The sequence below is a fragment of the Barbus barbus genome (genome assembly GCF_936440315.1).
Source record: "Barbus barbus genome assembly, chromosome: 9".
Taxonomy (NCBI): domain Eukaryota; kingdom Metazoa; phylum Chordata; class Actinopteri; order Cypriniformes; family Cyprinidae; genus Barbus; species Barbus barbus.
Window position 1 is genome coordinate 17,588,725 of NC_136737.1, and position 23,447 is coordinate 17,612,171.

At 36.7% G+C, this 23,447-nt stretch overlaps 1 protein-coding gene across 1 annotated transcript; it reads left to right on the forward strand.

The window, feature by feature from the left end:
• The first annotated feature begins 3,979 nt into the window (after positions 1-3,979).
• LOC306874539 (beta-1,3-N-acetylglucosaminyltransferase manic fringe-like) lies at positions 3,980-22,121 on the forward strand. Its single transcript, XM_079424666.1, has 8 exons — positions 3,980-4,570; positions 11,380-11,425; positions 11,506-11,608; positions 11,957-12,110; positions 17,135-17,220; positions 17,390-17,555; positions 18,763-18,848; positions 19,984-22,121. The coding sequence occupies exons 1-8, from the start codon at positions 4,238-4,240 to the stop codon at positions 20,078-20,080; spliced, it is 1,071 nt and encodes a 356-aa protein (XP_079280792.1). The 5' UTR covers positions 3,980-4,237; the 3' UTR covers positions 20,081-22,121.
• Positions 22,122-23,447: the final 1,326 nt, after the last annotated feature.

Below are 23,447 nucleotides of genomic sequence, written 5' to 3' on the forward strand. Positions count from 1 at the left end.
CAAGAACCCTTTTGGCCCACAGGACACGACGGCGCTTCTGGACCATGTTCACATATGGCTTCCTTTTTGCATGATAGAGCTTTAGTTGGCATCTGCAGATGGCACGGCGGATTGTGTTTACCGACAGTGGTTTCTGGAAGTATTCCTGGGCCCATTTAGTAATGTCTATGACAGAATCATGCCGATGAGTAATGCAGTGTTGTCTGAAGGCCCGAAGACCACAGCAATCCAACAAAGGATGTCCATTATGCAGAGATTTCTCCAGTTTCTCTGAATCTTTTGGTGATGTTATAGATGATGAGATTTGCAAAGCCTTTGATATTTGACGTTGAGGATCATTGTTTTTAAAGTATTCCACAATCTCTATATGCACTCTTTCACAGATTGGAGAGCCTATGCCCATCTTTACCTCTGACAGACTCTGCCTCTCTAAGACATCCCTTTTTATAGCTAATCATGTTACAGACCTGATGTAAATTAACCTAATTAGTTGCTAGATGTTTTCCCAGCTGAATCTTTTCAAAATGTCTTGCTTTTTCAGCCCGTTGTTGTCCCGTGACAACTTTTTTGAGACCTGTAGCAGGCATCAAATTTGAAATGAGCTCATTTAGTGGACAAAAATGTAAACTTTCTCCGTTTAAACATTTGTTATGTTCTCTATGCTTTATTGTGAATAAAATACTGGCTCGTGTGATTTTAAAGTCTTTTAGTTTTCATTTTATTAAAAAAAAAAACAAAAAAAAAAAACATCCCAACATTTCCGGTTGTGCTCAATAACACAGATTTAGACAGATTTGTGAACAATATTTGAGTGAAATAGGCCTTTTGTGTACATAGAAAAAGTCTTAGATCTTTGAGTTCATCTCATGAAAAATGGGGGCAAAAACAAAAGTGTTGCGTTAATCATTTTGTTCAGTGTAACTATTTAGTAATACACGAGTATTCCAACACCGATAATATATATATATTTTTTTACTGTTGTCAAATGTGTGATACACATTTAGATTTAGTCTTATATGGAGCCTGGGTTTGAAACAACAATCATTCACGCCTCTTTTCTCACACACGGGTCATCCTAATCCTTCCTCTGGAAAGTTTAACATGAATAAGGACTGGGAATAGCAAACTTCTCTGAGACTACCTGAAGATCTGAGTTTAGATAATGATCTACAATTTGATATAACTAATCCTACACTTCTGAGAACAAAATTATAAATGTAGACTAATTGGTTGAGAGTTTCAAGAAAGCAAATTCAGCAAATTTGAATTTTGGTGAAAATGTAATTACCCTCTGGCCATCCAAATTGTAGATGAGTTTGTTTATTTATAGATATGGAGAAATTTATAGATCTGGATTGAATAGCTAAGGTTAAAATATGAGTTCTCTATCCATAGAATTACTTTCTCCAGTAAAAAAATTGTCTTGTCTGAATCAGGAGAGAAATATGCTCCAGCACAGTTTACAAGTGAAAACAGTCCGAAACCATTCTAAACAAATATGTAGGTGGACTTTGATGTGAGAGGACAACAGGGGGATGGACTTTTCAGTGGAACAAGACTTGTTACAGATTATGGAATCATATTTTGATGTGTTGTATGTTGTTTTTATCACCTTTTTGGACATTCTGACGGCACCCATTCACTGCAGAGGATCCATTGGTGAGCAAGTGATGTAATGCTAAAATTCTGCTAATCTGTTTTGATAAAGATGGCCTGAGAGTGAGTCCATTCTCAGGAAACTATTCCTTTAATTTATTACTTGCATACTCGTATTGAAATACCGATTGGAATATTTGTGACAAAATCCAAACGTAAGAGAATGTAAAGACTTTCCCTTATAGATGTCCTTCATTAAAAAAAGTTTAAAATAATAGAATAAATTAATGTTATTCATTTTGTTCAGTGTAACTATTTAGTTAAATTTAAACTTAAATTTAAATTAAAATTTAAAATTTAGACTTTTCTCACATAAACTCCATTTTTTTTTCTTTAAACAAAATTAAGGGTAATTAAACTTAAAAAGTGTATTTATTTATTTATTTGTCTGTTTATTTTTATGAATCTGTTTTCAGGTGGAGTATATAATGTTCAGTCTTTTTGACTGTTGATGCGTCTCATAAACAACCAGATTATAAAAGAGGCCTCACATAAACAGAGTAGTTAATTCAATTCTACAATCAGAAAATTGATTGGTTTCTTCAGATTGTTGATGGTCCCCCACACACCTGACGTCTGCAGACACTGGTATTTGTTTGTAAACTTGAGTTTGAAGGATCCAAGGCTTTTGTGCTGTTTTTGAAGGATCTGAGGCATTTATGCAGCCTGTTTTGTCTGCTCTGTCTAACACACTGTTGTCTACACAAAATACTGTATATCTACAATGAATCTTGCATTCAGAACAGTCAAGTCAAGAGGCATGTAAAGGGCTTTTCAATGCATAAAGAGTCTGAAAAGGTCTGCCATTGTTCAAACTAGGGAGCAATGTACTTGCCGTTTTAAAAGGATCTTTTCAGGTAGGCCGTAAACCGATCCTGGATCTTTCCTGGCCAGGGTGTGCCTGGGCATCTCTGATTTACCTAAGGGACCAGACGCCCGTCCATGGGGCCGCCGAGGGAGGGGGGACGGAGAAAAGGAGGCAGCTGGTTATTGGTTGCAATGGATGAATGGATGAAAGAGGAGAAGGCTGAGAAATTACAAACAAAGGTGCTGATGAAGGTTACTGCGAGGTTTGTGATGATCATGTCATCCTAAATCCTCTTGACCTGAGGAAAAGTTTAAGCCACAATATAACAAAAAAGTGTTTAAACACAATAAAGGTTTAAACTACATGTACACTTGAATACTTGACAATAGGTGCTTGGGATAACAGTAAGGATAATGCAGTTCTCTAGCACAAGTTAAAAGTGAAATGATAAAGTAGTGCAGGACAGATGCCAGAAAGCCTGCAGTGTCATACACTGAACCAGCAGAAATAAAACAGGACATCATTCATTGACTATATATATATATATATGAGAGAGAGTGAACAATATTATATTATATTATTATAATAATATTTTTATTTAATTTTTAAGGATACTTATTAAAGGTATAAGTATATATTTACATTATGTATATCATGCAATTACTATTTTATTATTAATAATATAATTTTATTTTGTATTATACTATTTTAATTTGACAAAATTACAACTTGATTGAAATGATGAAAAATCATAATCTGTTTAATTTATGTTTATCTTGATTATTTGGAAAAATATTGGTTGTGATAGAAATTATGTGACAACTGATATAACAAATTTATCACAATAAACAGTGAAATAGGCTAGTTTTGCTCTTTACTCGTTATAGGTGCAATTTTATATTTTTATGTAGACATACATTTTATTTATTTGTAAGATATTTTAAGAGTATAATATAAAATGATATATTTAAGTACATTATTTGTTTATATACAATTTATTTACTCTTTGATTATAGTTTAAAACTTAGAATAATTGCCTAAACAGCTATATTTAATAAAAACTACGATGAAAGCCAAACAATGTTGATTTTTCCAAATCAGTTTTAATGCGAGTCGGAAAAAATCTTTACTTCTTTGGTACTTTTCTGCTATTTGTAATTTAAAGTCAAGTCAAATTTATTTTATGTAACGTTTTTTACACGTTGTTGTTTCTTTTTACAAAGTAGCTTTACAGAAAATCGTGATATTAATGGTTATAATATTTAGGTACCTTCAGGCTTTATAGGCTAAGATTAGAGCTAGGTCTGTGATAATTTATAGTTTACATTTTGCGACGTTATTACATTTGTTTTTGTCTCATACACTCATACATACCTTCAAAAAGAAGGTTTCAACAGGAAATTTGGTTTCATTTGCAGCCATACACTTGATCTTATCATTCACAATCGGAGTGTCACTTGCAGAAAGTGGGCGGGGCGTAAAAAGTTTGCGAAGCCTGAAAGTGAATGACAGCTCATCCATCCTCCGCTTTAACAGAACACATGAGGGGCATCACGCGGGATCCGAACGCAGTTACCAGATGAAAACTTTTAGGGAATCAGAATGAATTTGAACTACACATTCCAACCCACCCAGGGACTTACTGGTTGTTGTATTTCATTACTTTTTTTTAAACAATCACGCCTTTTTGCGCTCGAGTATGCGCCCAGATGTCGCCGGTTATACTTGAACTAGTTTAAAATGCGGTCAAAAGCGAATTAAGGAATTTAGAAGATGATCGTAAGGAGGCTGTTTCATGTACTGCCTGTCTTCGCTCTGACACTTTTCATCCTGGTTTTGCTGGATTTGCAACTGCGCACCCGGAGTGACCAAAAACCCACCGCGCCTTTTGCGCACGAAAAGACTCCATCTATATCAAGAACCACGGCTGTGAACCAACTCAGAGATGACAAACAAAGGCCAAAACGTCAGAAATGGAGGGAGATGAAGCCACAAACACCTTTAGGACTCACTGACATCTTCATTGCAGTGAAAACCACTGGCCGGTTCCACAAGACCCGCCTTGCTCTTCTTCTGGAGACCTGGATCTCCACGACTAAACACCACGTGAGTGTTCCTTGACTTTTAAATACTCAAACTTAAGAGGATTTAATGTTAAAATGTAAGAAAAGCCTTACTGATCAACCACCAGTCAATGTTTAGGATGGTTCTTTGATCAGTTTATGTGTCATAATCTTGATTTGAGATGCACTCACCCAGCAACCGCTGCTGATGTCACGGGACATCTGGAAGACGTGTGCACATCCTGTGGCATCAGCTAGTTGTGTGCAAACGTATTTGTGAAAGCACAGGTGCAAAACCTCAGACTTGTGTGATGCCAAAACCAAGCAGGTTTGTTATGACTGTCTCACAAGTGGCACCAATGAAATTCTCCAACTCTCATGGAGTCAATGGTTGTATTTCATTGCTAAACATTGCAAATAAAGTAATTTTTCACAAGTACGGATGGGCCAATTTTATTAATGTTGGCACCATGCCACAAAGATTGGCCCACGAATGGGTGCATCTATATTAAAACGCAGCAATCTGCCCCATTTCCTGTTTCGTCCACACCGTGCTCGTTTATAGACTGAGCACTTCCTGTCTGTGTTCTCTAATTCAGCGCAGTAGCCTTGTGACGAAGGCTTGAGATGGACTTTTAGGTCCTCTTTTTGTCACAAGAAGCAGAACTCACAGCTGTAACCTTTGAAAGATAAACTAATGAAGATGACTGACTGAAATGCCATTTTAATGAAGTCAAGTTTTGTTCCTTCCACTGTTTATATTATAATAGAAAGGATTTGGTATGGCAGTGAATTAAAGACATTTTTAAACTCTAATAAGCTCAGGGGTTCTACCAAAGGATTCTGGGTTAAGGCTTGTAGATACTGAAACCATGTCTGATATGACAGATCTAAAAGACCAGACCAAGTGTGTGGTTACAACATAGTGGCTCAGTGAATCTCATGCAAAAGACCTGTGACATGTCATGGTCACATTTCACCGCAATACCCCCCCCCCCCCCCAAATAAAAACAAAAAAACAAAAACAAATTTGCACTTTGACATTATGACATTATTTTTTAAAACAATTAAGCACTTAAGTGTTTCCAGGTAACAAAACTAATATTAATATGGATAAATATAGTATTTACTTTTTTTTTTAAAATAATAATAATAATAATTATTATAATTATTATTATTATATGCAAATACTATTTTTTATTATAAACATTATTTTAATATTTTGATATATTAATATTAATTAAAATATCAATAAGATATTTTAAACCATAAATATTATTATTTACTTGTTTTTAAAATAACAATAATAACATTTATAATCATTATTATTATTAATTTAAATAATACAGATTTTATGTTAAATTAAATATCAATTTAGTTATTTCTTAAAGATTATTATTATTATTATTATTTATTATTATGTGATTAATAATTAACAACACAAAAACTCTTAATGATCATAAAATGGCTTCAAATTATTTAAGTAAAATAAAATTGCAATATAACATGTATTTATTTATTTTCTGAAATATGGCCCAAATATATTTTTATACTATTTGTCAAAAATCTCATTATATTTTTCATTTATGCCATTAAATTCATGCTCATATTTACTTATGCATTATTTTGCACTAAGTGCAAATCGCGATAGATGCTATTTACTCTAAGTGTAAATAGCAATTCGATTCTATTTACACTAAGTGCAAATAGCATTTTTTCTTAGTGAGAGATGCTATTTTCACTAAGTGAAAATATCAGTATTTTTTAACGATATGTTTTTTACACTAAGTGCAAATAGCTATAGATTCTATTTACACTGTTGAAATAGCAAGATGTTCTGCTATTTATACTACTTATTGCAAATAATGGCAATTATCTGCACCTTAGTGTTGTAGTACATTATAAAACAGTACGCAATAATAACGTATTGAGTGTAAATTATAGTTTTAATTCAAATTATTAAATGGATACCACCTTATTGGGACAATAAATCCCTAATTATAGGGATATTTTATTTTCAACTTTTTTATTATTTCCTTCATTTTTTTTTTTTTTTTAAATAAATGCCTTTCTGATGCGATATGAGATTTGAAAAGGGAGAAAAAAGTTTGGCAAAAGGCAGGTTCGAACTCAGGTCGATCGCATCAAAAAGCACATGATTTACCATCTGCACCACTGAAACTGATGTTTAATGAGCTTCTGTTTTAAGTGTTGACTATCCCAATCACACAATGTTGTGTGGAGTTGGTATAAATAGGCAGGCTTAGTGTAAATAGACACTCCGATTTATTTATGCCTTGAGATTTAGTGGTTTGTCAGCTGGTATCTAATATGACTTCCCACCCACTTCTGGTGTTACTTGGACCTGGTTGTTGCTTAAATCTGTGTTGCATGAGATAAAATGTTTATGAGTGAAGCCCTGGCCCCTGGCATTAATTCAGAGAAAGTAAGACATATTTAGTGCTTATTAAAAATACTTGCCAAAAAGCAAAAGCTGAAAAAAAATCTTGAACGTCTTGCCTGTGGCCTGCTGTAACATGACATTAAGCAGCAGAACAAAGCCGAACTGACGTACTAACACATGCTTTCACACATACACACTTACAGTTTGGCAGGCGCTAACAACACGAGGAGGACTTTGGGAAGATGTTAGTGATTGGACTTGCTGAGTGTTATCTCTGAGTGGCTTGTCAAAACAAATTCCCAGAGTGCAACTCAGGATGTAACACTTTCAAAGCAGCGGCCGTCACTCTAAATATAAGACGACAAGTGCGAAATAGTGGTGCTGCTGATCCAAATACTTGTACGATCAAAGAGAATGTGTGTGAAGCGCTTAAGGCTAAAATTACTCTAATATGTTTGTTTGTTTTTTTCTCTCTGTGTGTGTGCGTGGAATAAATGACTCTCAAACGTTCGGCAGTTTGCCACTCTGAAAGTCTGAAACTGGAAGGATTTGATGTTGAGAATTTGCATCAGATTTTGGCTCTCAAACATACGTTTTTTTTTTTTTTTTTAATCCCTGCTTCTGCTTTATTGCTCCTGTTTTGAATATGAGCAAATAGTGAGTGTGAGGAGGAAGTGTGTTCATCTGAAGTTTGAAGATTCAGCTTTTCCTTTTCCTTTATGTAGAGAATTAAAATTTTTAAATATGATTACTCAACATTGAAATTTTCTGATGAGTTATGCTTGAAAACATCTCTGCCATATGATTGCTAGGGTGTTTTAGGGGATTCTTACACAACAACGATTGTACTGCAAACATATTTGAAAAGTTTTGCGGTACCTTTTCAAAATGATACAATCTGCAAAAATGACTACAAACGCTGTATTATGCATGCCAGGCCAGTAGTTGGCGATGTCATTTCTATAGGCTGAATATGTAATATGTGTGCGCGTGCCATCATCATTTAGACAAATTCACGTTTTTGTAGTTTGCATGAAGAAACTCATTTTAAAATCTTTGCATTTTCAGGCCCCTAAAACACTGTTGTCGTATAAACGAATGGCCAAAACGCATAAAAAGTTTTCTGATTTTTTTTTTTATGGTGTTGTGTAAACACCCCGTTAGATTATTTCTAGGGTATTCTGGCACTGTAATAAATTACCTGTTAATTTACAGTAAATTATTGCAGTAGAGACAGCAGTCCATTAAATTAATCATACAGTATCAAAATTATAGGCTACTTGACAGCAAATTACAACAAAAACGTGCATTCAGAATTATGATACTCCATAAACTTGCAATTCTAAGAAAAAAAGTCAGATTTCTGAGATAAAACCACTAGAATTCGGAGTTTACATTTTGCAGTTGTTTTTTTCCTCCACCATGGAATAAAAAATTGCATGATTGCGACTTTTAATCTTACAATTCTGACATTTTTCTCACAATTGAACCTTCACAAAAACCCACCCTCCTTTGTTACTGTTACTATGTCCGACAGGCCATGCCACTCTCACGCCACACATCATGTTCTTACGCAGTGAAAAATACACTGTAGAGCAAAGAGGAAACTGACAAAACGGCATCAGACAAGACAAAGCAGGTTACTTCTGGTATGAAACAAAGTCTTAGCTTTAAAATTTGATAATTTTTAAGAAATTCAAACAATAATACCGTTTTGTGGCTCTTTAATGTATCGTGACAGATCACTATAGTGCCTCAGTTCAAACGCCACAAGAACCAATCATCTTTTCATATTTACTTAAAGCACGAAATAAACATGAATGAATATCGGAAGGCATCTTGTTTCAAACATGGAAAGATGCCAGTTCACACCCTTTCTCAAATTTAAGTCCACCAAAGTTAATCTACTCGCCTGACTGATTTGTTTTTAATGACAGATTCGGCGTTGTGATTGGTCAGATCGCCTGTCAATCAAGTTCCCTGCGAAGGGTCAGTGTTCTTTTTATCTTACAATTCTGACTTTTTTTCTCACAACGACGTGTTTAGGCCTATATCTCACAACTTTGACGTTTCGATTCTTTTCAAAATTGCGAGATATGAACTCAGAATTTCAGAGTTTCTAAACACATATAAACACATATAAAAAGTCATATTCAAGTTTATAAATGTGTAATTCTTATTTTTCAGGGAATTCTTAGCGTAGGTGGTTGCTAGGACATGGTTTAGTGGTTGCTAGGGGGTGTCTTTATAATATTCTAGTATGTTGATATGGCTTCAGTCTTTCGTTCGGTGTTAGTCTTTGAGTTTTTTTCCCCATTTTATTTAGTCTGCCAGGCAGAAGTCATAAATTAGATTTCTTTGGAAAGTACGACAATCCATGAGAGTTATTTCCCAATGTTTAATGCTTATGATTAGGGGTTTGTTCAAATTACATTTCAAGCTCTAACAGCGGGTTTTTAAGCACAGGATGTTGTTTGTGCTTGTCAGTTTTGGTGCTTTGGTTTGTGTGCCCTTTGCCTCCATGCCAATAAGAGGAAGCGACAGCCGCAGACTGCGCTTTGCAACAATGACAAAACGGAAGTCTATCTTAAGAGAGGAAGTCTTAAGCAGGGGAAACAGGAACAAAGTGTGAAACAACAAGTCCGGCACTTTTAACAAATGTCAGAAAAAAAACACATACCAGACATCTGAGGAAAGGCTTTTTTTCATTGTTAGATTTTGTTATTTATCACTGTTACAGACTAATATTGTTTTGTGTTTTTTTCGTGATGTAGCCTATGTCTATGAGGCTTTGATAGCATATTATAATCAGAAAAAGGTTTGGATGCATCTTATTTTACCGTCCATCACATTATTAGGCTTTTTCCGAGAGGTGTGCCTTTTTCCTATCCCATTCATCCCATTTGTGCTTATTTTAATTCTCTCTCAAGTTGAGAATACAAAAAATTATTTACATACATTATGCCGCTAATGGGCGGTTGTGCTGCTGTTTCACTCTTTGTAGCCTATCTCCAGATGGCTTTTTATAAGCCGCTGTCATCAGCCGCTTCACTTTATCTGAAATGAACGTTAAAGATCCACCCTTATGATTTATGAAGGAGCTCGGGATTTGAGTGGGCCTTTCCGCTCGCTCTACCCCATTGGCTTTAATGGTCGCTGCATTGATCTGCGTGCTTCGATTATTCCGCTTGTACTCAAGGGCAGCGGTGATATGAGCCGTCTGGAGCACCTAGGCGTCGTAATGAAGCTAAACTTTCAGAGTGACATCCCCACTGCATCATAAGGAACATTAAAGGCTCTAGCAGGGGTGAGGTGTGTGTGTGTGAGAGAGAGAAAACGGATGAGTAGAGGAATATGGTCGCGGCTGACCACAGATAGGATGTGTTGCTGTCTAGCAGGAAATGGCTCCTAAATCTGCTCATCTCAGTTGGTTGAGTGACCATTTTTTATATAGGCTAAATTCGGTTTTGTGGTTACAAACGACACTGAAAACCATCATTAATTATATTATATTATATTATATTATATAAAATCTACATTCTGAAATTGTATAGCTATTATGAATATTATTGGCTCATGACGAATTGCTTTTGTTTCTCTTTCAGTCGTTTATTGGATAAATGCCTCTGCTAAATGCATGGATGTAAATATCTACTTACACTGAATAAAATTATAAACGCAACACTTTTGTTTTTGCCCCCATTTTTCATGAGCTGAACTCAAAGATCTAAGACTTTTTCTCTGTACACAAAAAGCCTCTTTCGCTCAAATATTGTTCACAAATCTGTCTAAATCTGTGTTAGTGAGCACTTCTCCTTATATATATATATATATATATATATATATATACATACATATATACAGTATATATACACACACACATACAAACGTATGTAAAACGTTGACATAATCTGTTGAACTCATATTCAAAAAAGCCATTGTAGGAAATCAATATTATAAAAAATGAAATATACAATTAATAATAATAAAATTACTTGCACATAAACACACACAAAAAAATGTGTTAACTGCATTGTCATTGTTTAGTTGTAATTTTAATGTTCATTTGGCTATTATAAGTGGCTTCAAACATACCTCATACAGTCATTTACATAATTATTTTATAATATTCTTAATGTTTCAACATATTTTGCCAACCCATCTCAGCTGTGGTTTTTTAGACACTTTCACACAAACAACAGTTCTGTCATACCACTTTGAGATAACATTGATAATTACAAACCAGAGTTCTAATGGCAAAACCGGGAACACAGATGCTCTGAGGCCTCCTGGTGCACCAGCTGTTGTCTCGCAGAGGTGCATGATGGTAGTTTGGATGTTATTTGTCCTCATAAGACCACTGGGCTCTCATTGCACCATTTCAGAATTAATATGCAGGTTCTGACGGTTTTGCCTCATGAATTTGTGTTTATGTTTCACTTCTACAGACGTACATCTTTACAGACAGTCCAGATGAAGACATCTCCTCTGAAGGTAGATCATCTTTCTTCTGCAGGACTGATCTGAGCTTATGAATTTTGCCCTAAGCTCACTGCATGTGTCTTTGCTCACAGGGTTTAACATCATCGTCACTGACTGCCCGCCGGAGCACAGTCATCAAGCTTTATCCTGCAAGATGGCAGCTGAGTACGACCACTTCATGGCTTCTGAAAAAAAGTAAGTCGGCCACTATATATATATATATATATATATATATATATATATATATATATATATATATATATATATATATATATATATATATATATATATTTAAGGGGAAGTTGTGGCCTAATGTTTAGAGAGTTGGTTCATTGCTGTGTGCACTTAGAATGGGTTAAATGCAAAGCACAAATTCCGAGTATGGGTAACCATACTTGGCCACATGTCACGTCACTTTCACTTTTTTCACTTTCATGTCTGTCTGTCTGTCTGTCTGTCTAGATAGATAGATAGATAGATAGACAGATAGATAGACAGATAAAGCATCTTGCGATTTTATTATTTATTTACTTGTTTCCACAGGTGGTTGTGTCATGTTGATGATGATAACTTCCTGAACCCTGGAGCCCTTCTGTCTCTCCTGTCAGACTTCCCAGCGGACAGCGATATCTATGTGGGAAAACCAAGCCTGGATCGTCCAATGAGAGCTCAGGAACTGCTGGAAGGAAATAAGACGGTCAGTTGTTTTATTATTTCCTTACCAACATTTTTCTGCCATGAACTTGTAGCAAAAGAGCCTTTTCCTTCAGGGATCAATCAGTGATTAGAGCTTTATTGCTTATTGATCTGGACAATTCTGTCTGGTCTTTATAACGTAAAGCCGGAGAGAAAAACTGAATACTGTCGGGGGAATTAATCCAATCATATACAATGTGTGATGGCAGTCATTTGAGTGTGTGTGTTTGTAGTCATGCTGTCTTTGGAGCTGTTCCCTCAGTAGTGTGTGTTTGTGTGAGGTCTGCAGGAACAGACAACCCATTCAGTTCAGCTTTCCCCATCCCTTCTTTCCCTCTGTTTCTCTGCTCTACTGATCTCTTGGGTCACAAAGGCACCTGGGTAATAAAAATGAAACCTGTCTTTTCATTTCTGCCGCCCTGCCAGACTCTACCTCTGTTCGTTGGAAAGAAAGACCCAAAAAAAAAAAACCTTTAGTTATACCTGCCATACCCATTTCTGTAGTTCTGTATATTTGTTTGTTCTTTGTCTGATGATTAGGACACAAAATCTGCCAAAAACTATATGTCTGCTTCATATTTACAGTTGAGGTCAAAAGTTTACATCCCCCTTTCAGAATCTGCAAAATGTTAATTATTTTACCAAAATAAGAGGGATTATGCGTTATTGTCTATTTAGTACTGACCTGAATAATATATTTCACATAAAATATGTTTACATATAGTCTACAAGAGAAAATGACCCCGTCCACAAGTTTACATCCCCTTGATTCTTAATACTGTGTTCTTACCTGAATGAGCCACAGCTGTTTTTGTTGTTGTTTTGTTTAGTGATAGTTGTTCATGTTTGTCCTGAACAGTTAAACTGCATGCTGTTCTTCAGAAAAATCCTTCAGGTCCCACAAATTCTTAAGTTTTATATTATATATATATATATATATATATATGTTGCGAAGGACCAGACGGAGTTAGATCCATTTGCAGCTCTTTATTCTACGACGGTAGAAGTTAGCAAATCCTAGGAAGCGTTGAAGTTCCTTCACCGTTTGCGGTAGAGGCCACTCTAGCACAGCACTAACCTTTTTGTCTTCCATGGCAACCCCCTGCTGACTGATCATGTATCCCAGGAATGCGATGCTGGTCTGATGAAATTTCGCACTTCTCAGCTTTTGCATAAAGTTGATGTTGGATCAGACGATTGAGCACAGATCGGACATGACGGACATGATCTTCCATGGTGTTGGAATAGATTAAAATATCATCAATGTAGACTATCACCCACTTGTTCAGCATGTCTCGGAAAATGTCATTGACGAAGGATTGGAAGACGGATGGACTGTTGGCTAGGCCGAAGGGCATAACTAGACATTCGTAGTGCCCACTAGTGGTCGAGAAGGCAGTCTTTGGCATTGCGCAGATCTAATTTTGTGTAAAATCTTGCTCGATTGAGTTGTTCTAGAGCGGCTGGTACCAGGGGCAGTGGGTAACGAAATTTCACTTTGATCTTATTTAGGCCACGATAGTCAATGCAAGGCCTTAAACCCCCATCTTTTTCTTTACGAAAAAAAATCCTGCTGAAGCTGGTGAAGATGAGGGCCTAATGAAGCCCTTGGTTAATTCTTCCTCGATGTAGATTTTCATCGCTTCAGACTCAGGCTGTGAGAGAGGAAAATTCTTCCCTTAGGGGGCGTGGTACCAGGCAAAAGATCAATCGCACAGTCTACAGAGCGGTGCTCGGGCAATTGAGAGGCTTTTTTCTTACTAAAGGCCTCGGAGAGATCAGAGTACTCGGTTGGCAGGTTCAGGTTAACATTATCTGAAGTAGGTGAGTCGGAAACCTTACTTTGGATCCTTGTGACCTTGGACAAGCAGCGATCTTGACAGGATGGATCCCACTGAATGATCTGATTCTCTCTCCATGAGATGTGAGGGTTATGGGTGCGCAGCCAGGGAAGTCCTAAGATGATGGAATGTGTGGATGAATTGATGACGTAGAAGCGGATGGTTTCAGTATGCAAGGTTCCAATGAGCAGTTTAGCCTCCTCTGTGATTTGAAGGATCCTTCCCTCGCCGATTGGTCGTCCGTCTAGCACTTCCACTGCCAAGGGTGAGTTACAGGGGGTTAGTTTCAAATGGCACTGAGTGGCAAACTCGCTTGAAATAAAATTTCCGGCTGCCCCAGAATCTATGAGTGCTGATGTACTAAATACTCCGTTCGGGGTAATTAACTGAGCTGGCAGATTAAAACAAGATGAGGAATGGGTATTTTGGAAGGGTTGACTCACCGGCTGAGATCTTGAAGGACGTACAGGACAGGAATTCCTCATGTGTCCAGGGTGACCACAGTAAAGGCAGAGGTGGTTTTGCATACGACGTTCACGTTCCTCTGGCGTGAGGTGAGTAGCTCCGATCTGCATTGGTTCATGATCTATGACCGCCTCATGTGAGACTCGGACTTGAGCTCGTGTAGAGCGTCGTGAGCGAAGCAAATTATCTACTCGTATGGCGAGTTCGATGAATTTGTTCAGGTTCTTACCCTCGTCACGACAAGCCAGTTCGGACTGCAATTTGTTCCTTAATCCTTTCCTGAATAGCAGTTTAAGGGTGTCCTCTACCCAGGTGGTTTGGGCTGCGAGTGTGCGGAAGGAGAGGGCGTATTCTGCTGCCAAGTTACTTCCCTGGGTTAATGTCAGTAATTGTTCACCAGCATCTCCTCTCTCCGTGACATGTTCAAACACTTCCTTAAACTGTTGCAGAAAAGCCTCGAAGATAGGAAAAGTGGAACCATCCGTTCTCCAAACTGCTGTTGCCCATTCTAACGCTCTCCCAGATAAGAGCGAACACACAAAAGCTATGCGACTTGATTCAGTGGGATATAATAACGGTTGCTGGTTAACAAATAGAGTGCATTGTAGTAGAAAGCCCTTACACATAGTTGGTGTCCCATCAAACCGTTCCGGGAAGGCGAGGCATGGGCTGACCGGAGAAGGCGGCGTCGGTGTGGGATTGCTGTGTGTTGATGGCTGGGCTGTCATGTTGCTGGTTGTTGACTGACGAATGCTTTGTAATGCTTGAACTAGTTCCTCAGTCAAGGTGGTCAAACGATTCAGCTGGTATTGTTGTGACGCCAGCTGAGATGCTTGAGCTGATAATTCATTGGAGATCTGTGCGAGGGCCGCTGGATCATTTATCGGCGAAGTCTTCTGTTGCGAAGGACCAGACGGAGTTAGATCCATTTGTAGCTCTTTATTCGGGATAGTCAAACAAGCAGGGTCAATCAACAGCAAACTGAGCAATGTAGGCGAGGCAGAGACAGAGTTGTGAATACAGGCAGAAGATTGGGGCAGGCAGCAAGAATCAGAATCCGAATTACAATCCAGGTCAGGGCAGGCAGCAAACAATCAATAACGGTAAACAGTCCAAGGTCAAAACACACAGAAAACAAACACGGGAAATAACGCTCAGAAATGACAGCCGGGGCAAATCAAGACTTTGCGGAGTGTCTATGTGATGTGGCAGCTTATATGTGTGTGTGTTAATGAGATGCAGATGTGTGAGTGCAATTAGTCCCAGGTATGAGGCATTATGGGAAATGGAGTCCGAATCAAAACTAATACTCAGGCGATGGCTCCCTCTGGTGGTGCGAGGGAGGCGGCACAGGAACCTCCTCTGTAACAATATATATATATATATTATTTTAAAACATTTTAAGTTAAAGAAAAAATTATGAAAAAACAATGTTTTTTCCCACGCTTTTTAGTTTAGTTTTAGTGTTAAGTCTCTACAAAATTATTTTGTCTGCTTCATTTTTCTCAGTTGGACACTCAAAGCCCTGCTGAATCTAAACTGCTGTTTCGTTCTGGTGAACACATCCTGATCCATCCTGTCTGCCTCTCTGTGTCTCTCTGTTGTTTATGTCCACATTTATATGTCTGGCTGGACAGGCCACAACTCCCTACAGGGGAGGAATACGATCGAAAGGATGAGAGGACAGAAGGGCTGCGTGTTACCTTGAGGGTACCAGCCACATGGAGGAATGAAGGGAAGAATAAACGGATGAGGGGACGAGTAGATGGACACGGTCAGATTTATGCCCTGTTGCTTATGATGCTCCACAGAATCCCACAGAAAAACAAGCCTGCTCAGCATTTCAGGAAAGCCAAGAAATGAAGAGCAGTGAAAAGCTTACAGAGGGAGAGAAATTCATGGTTTAAAAAGTGATTTAAATTTGAATTGAAGGAAATAGAAAATTAAAATGGAATGAAATTTGAAGTTTTGGCATTAGTAGTGGGTATTTGACTCTTTTTATATGTTACATTATGCCAGTGGGTGGCAACAAATGTCAATGAATCAATCGATTCATTCAAAAGCATAGATTCATTCAGGAATGAAGACAAGCGTCTTTATAATAGAATCGTTGAATCATTCACGTAACACATTCATTTAAAACTATGAATAATTAAGAAACAATACAGTGACCGTTTTTTATGAATGAGCCAATGAATCATTAATTAAACCGATTCATTCATGAAACTAAATCATTCAGGAACAAAATAAGTGACACTTTACATTATATATTAATATTATAAATGAATATTTTAGTTCAAATATATGAAATTACGTAATTATTATACATCATATAATTTTCCCATAAGTATTTTTTTGTTTCAAATGTATGAAATATAAGAATTACTGTATATGTTTTACCCTTTGCTCAAAGTTTTCTGAGAAACCTGCTTTGAGGTTCATCTGCAAGTTTTTTTGCTTAAATACCTTCTTTAGGTGAGGCTTTTTACTCAAAACCTCAGCGAGTCTCCACATGTTCTGCTGTACAACTATCACACACTGACCGATTGCACCACTAGGACTTCAGATTGTTTTAGAGGCTTAATTCTTTAATCATAAGGAACTGTAGTGTTAAGACATGAAAATGCAAGATATTTTCTTGAAATTGTCATGTATGTGCAGAATTTATAGAGCTGATGTGGAAACTGACTGGTTGATTTTTTCCTCTGTTTTGTTTCAGAGGGACGTCCATTTCTGGTTCGCTACAGGAGGGGCTGGTTTCTGTCTGAGCAGGAAGCTGGCAGAGAAGATGGCACCCTGGGCAAGGTGAGGCCTGATTCAGTATGTGTGTGTTTGACTTTGATTCTGAAGCCATTTCATGCGTATGCTGGTACTTGTGCTTGATCACAAAAGGTACCTCAATTGTTTCTCCTAGACAGCAATGAGTCTAAACTGAGAGTACAGGTCTGTGTTAGTCACATGTCTCTATTTGCAGTGGTCCCAGGTTCGAGCAGACCTCTGCTGTGATCATGTTACCTGATGACTGTACGGTGGGCTTTATAGTTGAGAGGCGTCTGGGAATCTCAATGGTCCACAGCAACATGTTCCACTCTCATCTGGAAAACCTACTTCTTCTCGCCCCTAGCGATATCCCAAAACAAGTGAGATTTTGAAGTGGTGGCTGTTATTATTGCTTATTTAAGTATTAAAGTGTTGGCATGGAAATTAATGATAGTATCTTTTGACTTTTGACAAAAGTATCTTTTGACTTAGGCTAGTAAGCAACCTCCTAGCAATACTTTAGCAAGCACTCAGACAAGCATTCACAACACCGTAGCACCGTAACTTTACCACAGCTCGAATATGCTGAATGTTGAAAAGAAAAGATCAGAATCATTTTCAAGTATGTTTTGAACCACCTAGAACACCATAGCAATCACTTAAGGCCCCGATATACTTCAAACGAAATCAAAGAACGAAGTGATATGACGTCATTTCGAACAAAATCAGGCCGAAATTAAGTTTGTTTTGAGTTCGTTTTGGCAGTTGGAAACAGCTGACCAAAGCGAACTTTCTGGGGGAGTTCGTTTTGGCTCCTAAACACCTTTGAGCTACCAGTGGTCCGTGGCGATTACGCAATCGGTGGGTGGGTTTGGGAACTCTGCCTTCTTTGACATGCAATTTTTTCTCATTCAACGTTGGTCAGGCAGGAGAACAACATCTCCAAGTCACTAGCAACATAAATACACTGTGTCGAATAGCTGAGCTGCCACAAATATATCCACACCTGTACAATCGCTTGCGGAGAGACTTTAAAGAATCAGAGAAAGCATTTAATTCCTAGAAACCAATTGCAAAGAAACTTGGTGTCCAAAGCCATGAAAAGAATGAAACGAAAGAGTAAATATATAAGGTAGCAAGTACCCAATACATGTGTTTAAAATAAATGTTACACTATACTGCTGCTGCTGCTGCTGTTGTTGTTCTTTCAATAAGCAAATTTAAAAGGTATACAATAAATGATATTACCACAAAAATCTCGATGCTAATATTTTACCACCAAAAAAACTGGATGCTAATATTTTACAGAGAACTGAAGGCTAATATTTTACCTCAAAGAACTGTATGCTGATATTTTAACAAAAACAACTAGATTCTAATAATTTACCTAAAGAACTGAAGGCTCATTTTTTTACCACAAAGAACTGGAAGCTAATAATTTACTTCATAGAACTGAATGCTAATATTTTAGCTGTCAAAACACATTTTGGGCCAAAATGAGATGGTTAGTTAAAATCAGACTACTTTTCAATTCTAACAGCATGTTATTTATTCTTCCTCTTTGTTTCTCGATCTCTAACACTGAAGGTGACTCTCAGCTACGGATGGTTCGAGAATAAAATGAACAGTGTTGAGCTAAAAGGAGTTTTTACCAAAGATGAAGATCCGTCCAGGTTAGTCATACACACCTTCACACACCCACAGGCCCTGTGGATACAGATTTGTTATTTATGACTAAAAGATGACGCATACTGCCGCTAACTCCACTTTCCCTTGTTCATTCAAGACAAATGATCAGACAAATTTAAGTTAAAGTAAGATACGGCCACTTTAACTGATGTAAAAGCATGTTATCTTTCTACTAAAGTTCCTGAAATCTAATTTCATGCAAATATTTGTATGTTTATCTGTAAAATATGCTTACCACAGTGAATTCAGTATCTTCTCACACATCTTTCTGCCTGGGCTAGCATTAAACATCCAAGCTTTTTCTGTTATCACCACAAATCCATGCTTACACATTTCGTGAGCAGACATCTCTTACGGGCAGTTTAAAAGCACTTCCTCATACATCTTAATCTGCTTAAAGTACATTTGTCTGTATGTATTGCCAAACTCTTCACAGGCTAAAAGGTTTTGTGTTTTCCTCAAGAGATAATGCATATATGTGACCCAGTAATGTTCAGTTCTTGCTTAAGATTTCTCAAACTTCAACCATGGCTTGAAGCCAAACCCATAAAACAAACTAATCCTTTTCTTTTTTTTAGACATTTGTTTTAATCTATGACTCATAAAAACTCACCATAGAGTGTGAATATTATGCATTTAAAGGGTTAGTTCCCCCCAAAATTAAAATTCTGTCATTAATTACTCACCATGTCCTTCCAAACCTGTAAGACCTTCGTTCATCTTCGGAACACAAATTAAGATATTTTTAATCAAATCTGAGAGCTTTCTGACCCTGCATAGACAGCAAGGGTCCTACCATGACCAAGGCACAGAAACATTGTAAGGATGTCATTAAAATGGTTCATGTGACATCAATGGTTCAACTGTAATTTTTACGAATTTTACTAATTTGTCCTTAAGTTTCTGTGCCTTCATCATGGTAGGACCCTTGCTGTTTATGGAGGGGCAGAGAGCTCTCGGATTTCATCAAAAATATCTTAAATTGTGTTCTTAAGATGGACAAAATGACTTATGGGTTTATATCAACACAAGAGTGAGCAATTAATGACAGAATTTTCATTTTTGGGGGAACTATACCTTTAAGATGTTTTTAGATAATGTTGTTCTGTTTTTTTTCAGGTTCAGGACAGTCCATTGTCTTCTGTACCCTACGACAATTTGGTGCCCTGCAGCCCTCAAAAGTGGCTTGTCAAGGAATCAACATGTTCTCCCATGATGCAATAGGCTAAATGGACAATAATCATGTATAATGTGAGAATTTATACATGAGGTGCCAACAAAAGCCGAAAGCACTGCATGTTGGTCAAACGAGGAAACTGAGAAAACTTAGCCTTTAACAGAGCCATCATTGTTATTACAATTTGAAGTGTAACTTCTGTCTACACACTGCACATTTTAGTTATTATATGATCATCTGATTCCTTGAATACTTAATATATCTGTGATTATTACAAAACACATCTCTGTCAATGCACTGTATATTTGTTTGTAAGTGTAAAAATGCTTTAAAATTAGTTAACTTGAAATCGTTTTGAAAAATTTCAAATCAAAAGATTTTGAAACAGGGTAAACATCAAATTAGTTTCTTTCTATTATCTCGTATTCTTGTATTTGCACTGTACGCATTTTGATTACTGTAATATATTTGTACTCTATGAATTATATGAAGCGCTTAAGTGGATATCCACTAAAATATGTTTCAAAATACATTTTAATTCAGTTTTATATACATAAAGATTGTTTTCCTGTATAAAGAATCCAAATTATTTCCTAACTCAAATATATGTATTGCGATGTATTTGTGTGTGTTTCTACATTAGACAGACTTATGGGGCTGAAAGAAATAATCATGCACTGTCCCTTTAAGATAGGCTCTTGACAGACTGTGCTACTGGCCCTTTAAGACCATCTGCCAATCAAATGAATCAAGCAATCGAGTGGGCGGTGGTCATTGTGAACAATTTGAGAGTCTGGTACACCAAACAAACTAGCATAATTCCAGTGTGGATTATACAATGTAAGGCCTAATCACAACATCTTCTCCTGAGTGAATTTGATTCTTTGTGTTATGTCTGCTGGTGGCTGATTACCCTTTGAAGTGTTTATGTTTGGGCTGGAGAAGCTGAAACCTTTGAAACATTGGCCTGTATTTGTTTATATGTTGGATTAGTTGAGTATTTTCTTGGCTTGACTTAATTAGTGTTGAAAAGCCTTTGATGAACTTTTGATTGCACTTTGATCATGTGGATGGAACTTTGGAAAACTGATTTAATGTTATTTATTTAGCATTTTAATAAGTTTTATATTTGATGATTGATTGGGTGCTTGACTGGTGACTTACTTTCTTGCCATCGTAACGTTTTCTTTAGCAGGTGGATAGTACGAATCTACTTGTGCAAATACTTTGTGGTATTTATTTATTTTTCATTACATGTGATGTTATCAGCAGCCTAATCTGAGTAAAGTTAACATAACATAACATTGCTTCAATGACAGAAGCACTGACATGAACCCCACAAGTGTTTTTCTTAACTCATAATCATGCTTAATATGTTTTTATTTAAATATAAAACAAATTAGAATGATATTACAAATATATTACTACCAATTTGCCTTATGTTTTATGTAAATTAATATTTTGTATTTTCTTTTTTTCATTTTATATCTGCTATTTTATTGGCAACATTGCGATCAAACTTGTGACCCTTATTGAGATCAGTTGATTGGCAGCCTATGTTGACTGTGTACTATGTAGAACTATAACTATTACTATAGACCTCTGTGAATGAGTGCATGCTAATGATGTGTTAAGCACATGTGTACATATAAATGAGAAATGCCGTATTTGTTTTCCCCCCAAGTGAATGGCCCTTTACTTGTTTTACAACACAAATTTGAGAAGTTTTCTTTCAGCCCCATAAGTCTTTATGTCCACCTGTGACATTCAGTAGACCAAATCAAACCAACCAGAGAAGACGTTTCACAGTCTCATTTTCTGCCGTCTGCTCACTGCCTGATCTGTGTGGCCGTAAAAGCAGCTGGAGATAATAAAAGCCCCCAGATACCCGTATTTATCTTGTAGTCGGACACAGGGAGGTTTATAATGCCACCACAGTACCACAAGAATGTCACACATTTACATGACCTTTTAAATAGTTTATTGTAACTATTATATTACATTATGGCCTGGCTTCACAGATAGGCCTTAGACTAATTAGGAGATTTTAGAAATTAGTAATTTTATAAACATACCTTAGAAAAAAAAAACATTACTGGTGTGCATCTTGAGACAAAACAAGGCCACTGATATATTTTAAGATAAGTCAGTGCAAGTTTCTTACATTTTAAATAGCTCAGACTTACATTTTATTCTGGGATTAGATTTAAGCCTTGTCTTTGAAACCGGGGGTATGTGTATTGCAGAATATATTTAAGTGTCAATTTTTTTTTCCAAAATAAAATATTTATTTAATATACAATTATAATAAAATATAAATTAAATTGTTATTTATTTGAGATAAGGCAATCAAATATATGTATTTATGTATATTTATGTGTGCTGCTTTGGGACCAATAACAATTTTTTTTTTTTTTTTAAAGAAGTCTGCAAATAATAACTGCTCCCTCTCTCTCCCTCACTAATAAATTTTGTAATCATATTTTAGTATATGTTTTAATATTTTAATTTACATTTTAAATGTTTTTTTGGTGGTAGATGACATTATATTATAGCATACCAAAATATATTTAAGGGTCACTTATTGATATAGAATTTTATATTTTATATCACACATTTTATATATAAAATGTTTAAGTGTAGGGCTGTGCAATTCGATTATCATGCGCATCTAGTCAGTAAAGCTGGTTTCGTGATTAGTAGTAAATCACCATCATCTGTTTACAGAGGTCTATAGTAATAGTTATAGTGGTATTTACTACACAGAGCTGTAGTTCACTGACAAGCTAGGCAATATCGCGCTCATAATCAAAGGTGATTCATCTGTGATTATGAACGTGATATTGCGTAGCTTGCCAGTGAACTACAGCTCTGTGTAGTAAATACCACTCCATCTGAAAGCAGGTGATGGCGATTTACTACTAATCACAAAACCGGCTTTACTGACGAGATGCGCATGATAATTGAATTGATCAATTGCACAGCCCTATTTAAGTGTGTAATATTTATTATACAAGTTACACACACACACACACACACTTACATACAAACATAGATACATACAGGGCCGTCCTTAGCTGATGTGGGGCCCAGTGCGAATTAGGGAGCGGGGCTAACTTCAGTCCGTTCACGATCGTGTGCCGGGTAGCTAATCTGTGCGCAATTGCATTCCTTTGCTCCCCCTCGGTCTGTTTACCATGGGGGCCCCCTCAGGTGCGGGGCCCAGTGTGACTGATCGCACCATTTGCATTTCCCTAAGGACGGCCCTGCATATATTAGTGCTGTCAAACGATTAATTCTAATTAATCGCATCATAACTAAAAGTTTTTGTTTACATAATATATGTGTGTGTACTGTGTATATTTATTATGAATATATATAAATATGCATGCATATATTTAAGAAC